The sequence below is a fragment of the Passer domesticus genome, chromosome 14 (genome assembly GCF_036417665.1).
Source record: "Passer domesticus isolate bPasDom1 chromosome 14, bPasDom1.hap1, whole genome shotgun sequence".
Taxonomy (NCBI): domain Eukaryota; kingdom Metazoa; phylum Chordata; class Aves; order Passeriformes; family Passeridae; genus Passer; species Passer domesticus.
In genome coordinates, this window is record NC_087487.1 from 19,086,548 (window position 1) to 19,097,500 (window position 10,953).

Below are 10,953 nucleotides of genomic sequence, written 5' to 3' on the forward strand. Positions count from 1 at the left end.
TGAGGGAGCCGGGCTCGGGCTGGGGGCGCCGCGGGGTTTGGGGGCGCGGAGCGGTTTGATTAACGTAAATACTCGGGTGTGCCGTGGGCTGTGCTCTCCTCACAGGCTGCCTGCAGTTTGTGTCTCTCCTTAAGGCTTTTGAGATCCCTGCCCCGTGAAAGCACCTGTGCCATGTGTGAGGAAACATCGTTCCTTAAGCGCAGAATCTCAGTCCTGAGGTTTATTGTCACTGCTGTGTGAGGTTTGTTTTAAAATTGAGTTTTTCCGGCCTTTCTACAGCCAGTGAGTTTAAGTATTTGGCTTTGTATTCTCTTATTTAAATTACAATATTAATATTATAGTAGTACAGAAGTGTGAGAGCCTGAGAGTGCAGAGTTGCATGGATCTTTTTATCCTCTATTTTGGAATAATTTAATTTGAATTAAATCCTACCTAACCCCATAGGGTTTGGTTGCAAGTATGATTTTTGTCCTAATTTGCTTTTAGATTCAGGAAGCCCTTCAGAAGTTTAAAATGGAAAGAAACAACTTGAAAGGAAATGCAGAAGCCGTGGATTTTTGTGACCTCCGAAAAGCACCTGAAAGGACTGAACTTGGGCTGAGAGTAAGTAAAATAGAGCAGATCCAGAAAATTATTCCATTTTTAAAGTCTGTGTTAATAATTCACTTGGGCCCCTTATTTATGTTACAAGATCCCTTTCCAATCAGCAATTGATGAGACATTACAGTTCAGAATGATGGCTCTGTTTTTTGGGTCATCAGAATTAACTGATCTTGATCAGCCAAAATCAGATTTTTAGTCCAACAGAGGCACAAAGTTTATCAACTTTTCAGTCAAGCAAAGACCTGGTTGCTTAATGAACCAAGTTAAATCAAATTAGCATCCATTATATCTTTTTAATAGACTAAATATAATTTTTCCCTCTAACAGAAGCATGCTGAAAATTATTTCAGTGTTATAAATGGCCAAGAGTTAACTCTTTCTTCAGCTGGTAATAAAGAAGTAAATCCCAAAGAGCCCCCTAAGTGGTAAGTGAAACAGATGTTTTATTGCAAAAACTGAGGTGACATAATCATGTAAAGCAAATGGGAGTGTTGACCTAGAAAAAGTTAGTTTAGTCATTTCCTATTTTGATTTTAAGTTTAAAAAAAATAAATGTAAGTGAAATTCTAAATGGCTCCAGCAGTGCTCTGCTAACTCCTGTGATTTTACTTTTGCTAAATGCAAATGTAAGTAAAAATACAGCCATTTGGATGAAAGCAGGGTGGGTTTAGCAGGTGAAAGCCAAGTTTTCAGGAAGCTCAGTGCCTGTTTCTGTCTCCAGCAGGAATCCTGCTCCTGGTGCCTGTCAGGAGCAGCTGGTTCTGCCGCGCGTGGAGCCCGTGGCTGTGCAGGGCAGCAGCATCCCAGCCCCACGAGCGTGCCAGGGCCCTCAGGTCTGAAATCACACCCTGAGCTCCTGCCAGGGGCCGGGTCAAGGAGTGCTTGGTGTCCTGTGCATGCCACAATGCCCTGGAGTCAGGGGCTGGCAGCACCCCGCGGTGAAAGTGTTAAAAATCCTCAGCAGAGCAGCTGAGATGGGAGCCTTCTCCCAGCCCAGGGTAACACTTACCTTGGGAAGGATTCCAGTGCCATCCATGCAGGTTTGGAATTGGCACTTCCCACCCCCCCGAGCTGACAAAGCCACTTTTATCAGGTGGTTTTTTATTAATAATTCCAGTTCTTGTTATCCTCTGTGGCACTTTCCCCCTGCATTGATCATTTCCCTGTCAGCCTGAGTGAGGAGTTTGCTTTGGGAATCATCTCTGTTTTAATTGAAAGGTGCTCAATTCCCCCAATTCTATTTTTTTTTAATAGCACCAGCAGTTTCCTCCCTGCATAACGGTGTGTTATGGTAATAAAATAAATACCACAAAAGCACTGATGAGGTGAAAATTGAACTTTCTGTCTCTGTGCAGCCATGTGGGTAAAAGAGTAATTGGCTTGGATAATAACTTGTGTTCTTACAACCCCAAATCTAAATGAGCATCTCATTGATACATCTGCTTGTAATTACCATCAAAAGAAGAGAGAATATATAGTGCAGATAAATAAATTAAAGCATTTTTACTGCTTTCACAAAGTAACACAGTTGTTCAATAGTTCAAGTACACATCTGATGATTGTTGAACTTTTTATGGCATATTTTATTTGAAAAAAATTGAATTTTCTTGGATTTATTTGTATGTTTATACAAAAGAATGTGCACAAAAATATTTTTAACTTAAGAAACTTCTACTGTAATAAAAACATAGGGCATCCCTCTGGATTTTATAGGCATGCTTTAGGTGTTTCTTATAACAAAAAGAAACTTGTAAAGTCTTTTTCTGTCCATTGGGATTTAAATCATCATGATTTTTATTAGCAGAATAGTCAAACTCATTCCATGCAGATCACAGAGTGCACTAAGAACTATGTTTTAATTCTGATTACTGTCAGGGGTTTTTAATTCCTCATTTACTAATAATCAGCTTCTGTGCCTGCATTGATGTGTCCATTTGGATAATAGTTCCACTCCTTACTAAACAAAGTTTTCCATCTAAATAAAGGCACTTTGTTGTTTGCCCAGTTCTGTGTGGAGTCAAAAAATACCATTTTTTATCATCATTTTGCAAATTTACAACATGTTACAGCCAGTTTCTGCCTCTAAACACTTCAGCCCCAGTGCAGTTATTTTAGGATTATCCCTGTTCTCTATTTCAGCAGCAGGTGGAAATGGATTTTAAAATTATGCTTGACCCAGAGAACGTGGATAATAAAGCTGGTTTAAAACATCCCAACGATGAGACCAGGCTGCCACTTATAGCTAAGAAAATATCTGCTCCTGTAAGTAACTTTTAATATTTTGTGGGTTTATTATACGCGTTGCTTTGCACTATTACAGTTAATATTTATCAGTCCTAAATAAAATATTTACATAAAAGTTATTTCCTCATAATTTCCTGCTTTTTGACACGGGTATTAAAGATCAAAACATTTTGAGTGGTAATACTGGGGAAAACAGATCTGACATGTAACAGGTTTATGTCCCAATCCAGCAAAAATAGGGATAATACATGAGATGTGCATGGTCAGCAATGTCAGGAAAATCAGACTGAAGCCTGGGGACTTCTGGATGTGACCCAAAGATGCAGGAAGAATTAAAACCCCATTCTTCTTCTCTCTGCTCTGGGAGCGTTCAAATTGTGCAAGATGAAGTTTAGATTTTTCCAAATTTCCCTCCTGCAACTGCAAATTTTGGTTCTGCTGCCAGTTCTGTAATCGTTCTGCAGCAGTTAAATGTAAAGATGATATTTTTAGCAAAGAATGCTTTCAAAAAACTCCCCCCCCCAAAAAAAAAACAAAACGTAGGCACAGCCATCCCTCCAAAAAATCAATTATGTTCACAAATTTAGCACAGCACTCTGGTCCACGCAGCCAATGGTCTCACATGGGGATGCTCTTCTAAAATTTAATTTGTGACAGAAGCATCCTGCAGCAAGCCCAGTGCTCTAGGAGAGATTCTGGGGTGTTTGGTTTTAAACAACATAAAGAGAATCTGTGAATGGCACAGTTGTGAGCTGCCACTTATAAAAAAAATGATTTTTGGAAAGCTGCTGCCCAGACTTAAGAGGTGATTTGTCTAACCCTGTGATAATAGAGTTAATTAGAAAGAAACATCATGGCTAATAGCTTTTTAGAACCACTCTAAAACACTCACAGAGAGGAATATGATCCGACTGCAGAGAGCCATGTGTTTTACCACTCTCCCTGAAACATGCACGAAGCACAGAAAACTTATTGGGGATTTAAATTGCAAGCATTTAATGTGAATTACTCAGGCTCCCAGATACATATTTACAGTTACTGAGGAGCTGACAGGCTTAAAAACCAAGCAGGTGTTTCCTCTCTAATTTATTCTCATCAAAATTTTGGAATCTTGGGGCACAATGTGTGGTTTGGGATGTTCTGCCTTCTTTGGCTGTAAAATTTTTGCAGTTGGTATTTGCTGTGATGTGTTTGTTGTTAAAGGTGGTGTCTACCAGCCCTTAAAGGCGGGCTTTTATACGATCTATATGATGCTACATGATATGTATGATTGTTAGCAGTAAGGCCAGTGAATCTGCGTGCAGTTTCAGGTGTGAAATTAGATTAATTTGGGTGAAATGTGGATTTTGGCGGCCGCGGGAAGGGCCGGCCGGCCGGCAGGGGGCGCTGTCCGTACGCGCTCGTCCCTCAGGGGTCAGCGAGCGGCTCCCCAAAAAAACCCGGAAAATCCCCCTCACCCGAGTAAATTCACATTAAATTCGAAACTAATTGCTTGTCTCGCGCCATTCAGGGCTTTTCAGCGAGGGCTGAGCGGCTGAAAGCGTGGTGAGGTTGAAAAGTCGGGGTTGGAGGTGACCTGAGGGGTCAAGCACAAATCTACCCGGACTTTTTATTATCCTGCCATTCCAGTAGTTGAAAAAATTATTAGTCAGGATTTCATTGTTTCACCAAAAATGATGTCTTTTCTTGCTCTTTTGGTATTATAAAGTTGCTGATGCTGGGTTTTATCATAGAAACTAAGAACAATTAACTGTTGCCCTTTTGGACCTTTTTGGGTCTAATAATAATGCTTCATCCTCTGCTAAGTTCTGTAGTTATTTTAAAATGAGGGCTGTAATTCTCTTTGAAACACACGCTGGGCATCACTTTTTTTGCAGCCTATATCTGGATGAGAGATGAAAAATGATGAGTGGATAATTATTAAATATGTATACTTCCCATGGAGTATCCAGCCAAAGGAACAGTAATCTGAATTGCTGCAAAAATAATTCTGATGCACTGCTGCAATGTAGAAAAGATTCACAGCTCTACCTTCTGTTTTCATAGGGCTGCTGTTCTGTTATAGAATTATACTGGCACTTTTGGGTCCTTGTTTTCTTATAAATGTATATTATACTGTAAACTTAGGAACCTTTTCATTTATTCATGAGGTAGAATTTAATATGGTGATGATTTCTAGCCTTTATGAGTTGCATCTTATCTAGTGTAGCTCTAATGGTGATGGCAGTGATTCTGGGGCTTTTTTTAAGCTCACTTGTTTGAGCACAACCATTCTAATCATATCTTCAATTATTCATTCTTTATTCAGCATTTGCATGCTGCTAATCATTAACGCTTATCCCTGAAAGTGTATTTATTTTCAAAATTATAAAGCCAAGCGGGGAAATTCCTTTCATTTCAAGTGACTGGAAGGAGCTGTAGAAGAAAACCAGGTCTTTTGGTGGCCCAAAGCTGATTGTGTTTTAAAGCCAGGCGTGTGGCTCTAATTACAGCCAAAGCAGAGTTTGGCAGTGGTGGCAGGATGAGACTTAAACAAATTGATGTCACACTGCAGTAAATCAAAAGAAGCTCCTTGCGTTTGTATTTCGGCATGTAATCATAATAAGCAGCACGGTGATTGAATAAAATCCTCTTGTCACTAAAAATAAAAAGGAAATAATTGGTGAGAGAGAGTTAAGTTAACAGATGAGTGCAGTCAGCATCCTCTCAACCTGGAAATGGGAATGTGAAGGTCACCCCCATCTCTCCTGACAAACGCAGAACGTTTTGTTGGTAAACAAATTAATCTTTTGAAAGGTCACCATTTGTTTGAAGTTTTTATCCAGTTCTTGTCATCTGGAATCGGAGCTGGAGTGTCATTTTGCGAGGCAGGGGCGCGGGCAGAGCTGCTGAAGCTGTTTGTGTGCAGCTCAGCATTCCCTGACAAACTCCCTGCCTGATTGGGATGCCATGGGCTGCTGCCTGCAGCTGGCTCCGGACACGAAGGGAGGCTCAGCCCTGAATTCCAAGCAGGGAATTGATCCCACAAATCCTGCCTGCTGGAAGCTGGCCCTCTGCCCACCAGGAAAACATGTTGTGGTTCAAGGCAGCAATTATCTCCCTCCTGTGCTGCTGCTGGTGCCTGTTTCACAAAGCAGATGTGGGATTCACCAAAGTTCTCCCTTCATTCTCTTTCACACCTGTTAGGGAGAATTCTGATGGATCTGGGTTCCTGGGAGAGCTAGACAGCAGTGGGTCAGCAAAGGGGCAAAGCTTGGTTTTTCCAAATATGTGGGAAATTGACAGTTCAGAGCCATCTCTGGTTACTCCAAGAGCTTGGAGAAGGTAAGGACAGCACAAGATCTGTTGTTGAAGATGCAGTTCCAAATTTTTCCAATTACACTTGCCTTCTCCAAGCCCTTTCCTGACAGTCTCCTGAACATCCTGAAAAGTGACCTTAGGTCCATTGATTTTATTTTGCTGTTCTTCCTCTTTCCCTTTATAGGGGGAAGTGCTGTGTCCATCAAATCCTGACAGGAACTTCTTAACAACAATTCTGACAGTTTGGAGAAGATAGATGGAATGATAAATTAATCTGTTCTATCCCTTTTTTCCATCACTATCAAACCCTTAGATTTTCTGATATTTATTTACCAAATCTCATCTCTCTGTTCCTGGTTTGATACACAATACTCCTCTTTTCTCTGTATTTAATACCAGTCTCTGTTTTTTACTGGAGGAAAAAATACTTACAAAGATATTTACCAAAAAACCAACAAAAAAAAAAGATGTTCTAGTTAAATATTGCTAGGTAAAAAGAAAACAAATAGAGAACTAATCAGAAAAATCCCTGTGGTGTTCCAACAAGTGCCCTATTTAAAATGAAGCAAAAAGAAAAAATAAAGTGGGAGAGGTTTATCCACAGGAGAAAAACACTTTAGAAAGGGTAATAGAATTGTTTTTCTTGTGTCCCAGGTTAATTACACTCAGAAGCACTTGAAATGAAAAAATAGTTTTTTAGCACACTCCAAGCATATTTTAAGGCAAGTCAGCCTTGCTCTGCCCTGCACTTTAAGAGCTCCCTTCCAGCCCTGAAAAACTGAATTTTAGAAGTGCTCGTGATGAAGCAGTGATGTTAAAAGTAAAAACCTTTCTCTTGCAGTACTTAATATGATTTTTGAGGTCTTCTTATGATTGTGTTGGCTTCATTTTAGTGGCAATAACTCCCAGAATAGCAGCAGGTTGGCAGTTTTGCTTTGGTACCTCCCTGAGTTCTTCAGGAGGGAGCCAGTGCAGCAGTCAGGGTGCTGGAAGGGAAGGGGTTGGGTGGAATTTTCTGGGAGCTGCTTTGGATCAGCTCTCTGGCCCCACTCTGTTCCTGTCCTACTGAGTGGTGGCACTGGGCAGTGTAAATCAGAGGTTAAATTGCATTTCTGTTCCTTGTTTTAGCATCACACCTGCCATGGACTTTATAGAAATTAAAGGATGCAGCAAAAAAGAATTAAATATCTATCTGCAATTAAAAAAAAAAACAAAACCCAAGCCTCCAGGCTGCTTTTGAACTCACACACTGCACCTGAACTGCTTTTCCTTGCAGCTTATTACATCTCTATGAACACAATGAAAACAAATATGTTTCATGTGCTGTTTATCATAACAAAACCTCATAACTGGGATTTAAATTAGGATAAAACTGACCAGGAGTAAAATCAGTGCTGCCTCACTGCTACAGCAGCAACAGTCTGGAAGAGGAATCACTGTTTAATTCAATTTCTCACCTTTTATATATTTTTGTGGTGGCCTCACCAGGCTGCTGGGGCTGAGGGTGAGCAGGCAAATGTGGTTTGTAATTCCCTTTTCTCAGTATCAGGGCACTTACGTGGCAGCAGACATCAAGTTAACCTTTGTGCTGTGGTTGTTGCTGTTTTCTTGGAGCACTAGCACACGAGGGTTCATCCACCTCCATCCCTTAAAACAGAATGCTCCAGAATGGCCATAACTGAAGTGAGGGCCTGGGATTGCTCTGGATATGATGATAAAAAATACAGATTTTCTCTCCCTTATCTCTTGTGGGCAGCGTTGTTGGACAAATTGGGAGGAAAGATTAGAATAGTTAATTTTGGTCTGTCTCATTTCCCTCTTGCGAGTTCCTTCTCCCTTCCTAGAAAGTTGCTGGGTGCTGTTATTCAATAATTGGGACACAGCAGTGCTCCAAGATCCCAGCCATGGCTTGGATTGCACCAAAAGCTTGCTAATCACTCATTAAAAGCTAATATTTTAAAGTATTTCTTTTTCCTTCTGGTTCCTTGCCTGTGTATGCATTTTATATTTTTTAACACTGTTTTGTCAAGAAACACTGCTCAGTTTTAAGGGGAGTAGTGTAAATACAAACTTCCTGAGATTCCTTCATTAAATAGTACACAAGACATCAATTAAATTTAATTAACTCTTTTTTCAATGACTGAAGTAACAACAGTAGACAATACTGCAGCATGTTCACAAGTAATAAAAGGAGTGGTGCACTGTTAAATCTTAATGAAACAGTCACAGCAGAAATTCTGTTTATTATTCATTGCTGCAGGAGCAGAGAATCTGTAAATCTGTACATCCCAGATTTCCCTGTGTCAGAGGAGGTTGTGTCTCTTCCCAGGTGTGCAGTCAGAAGACAGGGAAGGATCCCACAGGCACCAGCCCTTGGGCTTTGCCTGCCTTTCACTCCCTGGGCTCTCCCTTCCCCCTGGTGGAACAGGACACCCCAAGAGGTGAGTCCCAAAGGCCCCTGGGTGCTGCTGGTGGCAGCAGATGTTTGGGAATTGAATTTCCTGCCTCCTGCAGGCTTCCAAGAGTTGTGATTTCAAACCTTGCAGAGGGTGGGGATGAGCTTGGGCTGCTTGCTCCACGTGGAGGGTGTGGAGTGTGTCCTGCTGAGCAGCACCCTGAGCCAGCTCTTGGAGGTCACAGGGCTCAGCTGCTGCTGCTGCAAAGAATTGTGTGTGTGGTGGAGGTTCTGGTAAAAATACCAGTCAGACTATCATGATTAACAGCTGGTTATTAATTGTTCAGTCTTAACTAGGCTTGGACTGTTTTAGCAATCAGTTTTTAGTGGTAATTGCATGATTATATTGTGCTTTACAAGAGTTGATCCTCATCTATTCTGCATATTAAATTGCATTGTACAAGCATATAATTATAGATATACAAACATCTATCAGAATTAGCACTGGTGCAATATCTTACATGTATTTGTCAATTTTTATAGGCACACCTCACCTTCCTTCAAGGTAAAGAAAGACAGGAATCTTTCAATCAAAGGAAAGTGCTGCTTTTGTAGTGTTGATGCAGAACTTGGGTCTGCCTGTGCTTAATTCTTTCTTCATTGCCAAGAATTCCTTTCCATTCCTGGCTGGAATTGCTCAGGAGTGTCATTTCTTGTAGGTGCCCTGAGCCTCAGTGGCCAGAGGCTCATCCTTCCAGCAGCACAGAGAGCTCTGCCAGCCCCTCCTGCTGTGCCCAGAGCAGCTCCTTTCCCCGAGTTCCCCAGGCAGCACAAGAAATCAGCCCGGGGTGAGTACAGAGCATTGAAAACAACCTTCAGCTGCACCTCCAGCTTCCCTCTCAGGTTTTATCTCTGTGATGGGCACTCACCGAATCCTGCAGGGCATAAAGCACAGGAAAATCCTGTGTCTTGCAACTGGGTAGGAATCAGATTTCTTCATCCCAGGGGGGGTTTGGTTCCTGTCATTTCTGGGCTCCTCCTGGGTTCCTGCCTGCACATTTCAAATTTTAAGCACCCAAATCTGAAGCTCTGCCCAGTGGTGCTGGGAATCATGACTGTCACCACCTGATCAGGCCTCTGTTTGCCACATGATTAAATTAACAACTGATAATAAGTAGATGAAAACCGCAATCCACATTTTATTTGTACAGGAGAGATCAGTGGCAGGCTGGACCCTGAGAACACAGACACCATCACCTTCCCAAAGGCAAAGGAAGCCATTTATGGCACACATTCCTCTAGTAAAGGGAACATTGCACCACTCCCATCCAGCAATTCCATGGTTTCAGCAAGGAAGTCAAAGCCAGAGTGGAGGTGTCCAGCTCAGCAGTTGGAATCTGAGGTGCCCATTCCCCCTCAGACACAGGTACTTGATGGAATGGATCACTCAGTGAGGATGATGAGGTTTTTATTTGTGGTTTTAATACTGTCTTCACCAGAGCTGGTTTAGGAAGGGACTGTAAATCACAGGAGGGTTTGAACCACATCCAGTAAATAGTAAATACTGAAATAAAATAACAAATAATCTGTGTATTCCCAAATTCTGCTCTTTTAAGTATTCTACCTAAATTTGTCTGCATTGGTTTTTTTTTTTTTTTTGTTTTTTTTTTTTTTTTACAGAATCTTAGAAAATCAGTTTAGAAAGGATGTTAGGAGGTTATCCAGACCTCCAGGCAGAATTACTTGTACCTGTAATATTGCAGACAGCTGTTTTTCTAACCTGTTCTGAAAACTTTGGGTGATAGCAACCCCACAGCCTCCCTGGGCCATCTGTTCCAGTGCTTAACTAACTATCTTTACTGTTATAAAAGAGTTTTTGAATGTTTCATCTCCATTTCCCTCACTGCAGTTAAGCAAATGTGGTGTTTCTCTTTATATTTACAGAAGACTCTGGGGGACTTTGACCTTGACTGCTCAGTGCCTGCTCTTTGTTCTTGATCCCCATGGAAAAGGGACATTCCTTTCTTTTGTGGATAATTACTGTGTTCTGTGACAAACTCTCTGGAGTTTTGCTTAATTTTTCAAGACTTTTTGACTTTTGTTCTGTTGAGGAGCTGTGAAAATGAGAGAGAAAGTAAACTTGAGAAATGGAGATTGTTGAATTGTGGAATGGTTTGGGGTGGAAGGGATCCCAAAGCTCAGGGACACCTTCCACCATCCCAGGCTGCTCCAAGCCCTGCCCAGCCTGGCCTTGGGCACTGCCAGGGATCCAGGGCTGCTCTGGGCACCTGTGCCAGGGCCTGCCCACCCTCCCAGGGAACAATTCCTAATTCCCAATATCCCATCTAACCCTGCCCTCTGGCAGTGGGAGCCATTCCCTGTGTCCTGTCCCTCCAGACCCTTGTAATGCC

General features: G+C 41.7%; 1 protein-coding gene across 20 annotated transcripts in view; it reads left to right on the plus strand.

Moving 5' to 3' along the window:
* The window catches only part of IQCH (IQ motif containing H), a 51,059-nt gene that overhangs the window by 597 nt on the left and 39,509 nt on the right, over positions 1–10,953 (plus strand). For 6 of the 20 annotated variants that reach the window (XR_010347729.1, XM_064389313.1, XM_064389318.1 and 3 more), the window contains exons 2-9: positions 106–241; positions 487–603; positions 931–1,028; positions 1,325–1,436; positions 2,743–2,865; positions 8,477–8,588; positions 9,262–9,390; positions 9,754–9,968. Coding sequence is in view for 19 of the 20 variants with exons in the window: in XM_064389313.1 (XP_064245383.1) it covers positions 514–603; positions 931–1,028; positions 1,325–1,436; positions 2,743–2,865; positions 8,477–8,588; positions 9,262–9,390; positions 9,754–9,968 (879 nt within the window). In the remaining variant the exon portion in view is untranslated. Of the gene's footprint in view, positions 1–105; positions 242–486; positions 604–930; positions 1,029–1,324; positions 1,437–1,466; positions 1,644–2,742; positions 2,866–8,476; positions 8,589–9,261; positions 9,391–9,753; positions 9,969–10,953 lie in introns of those variants that run through there. The other 14 variants (XM_064389316.1, XM_064389319.1, XM_064389320.1 and 11 more) reach the window with 14 other exon arrangements.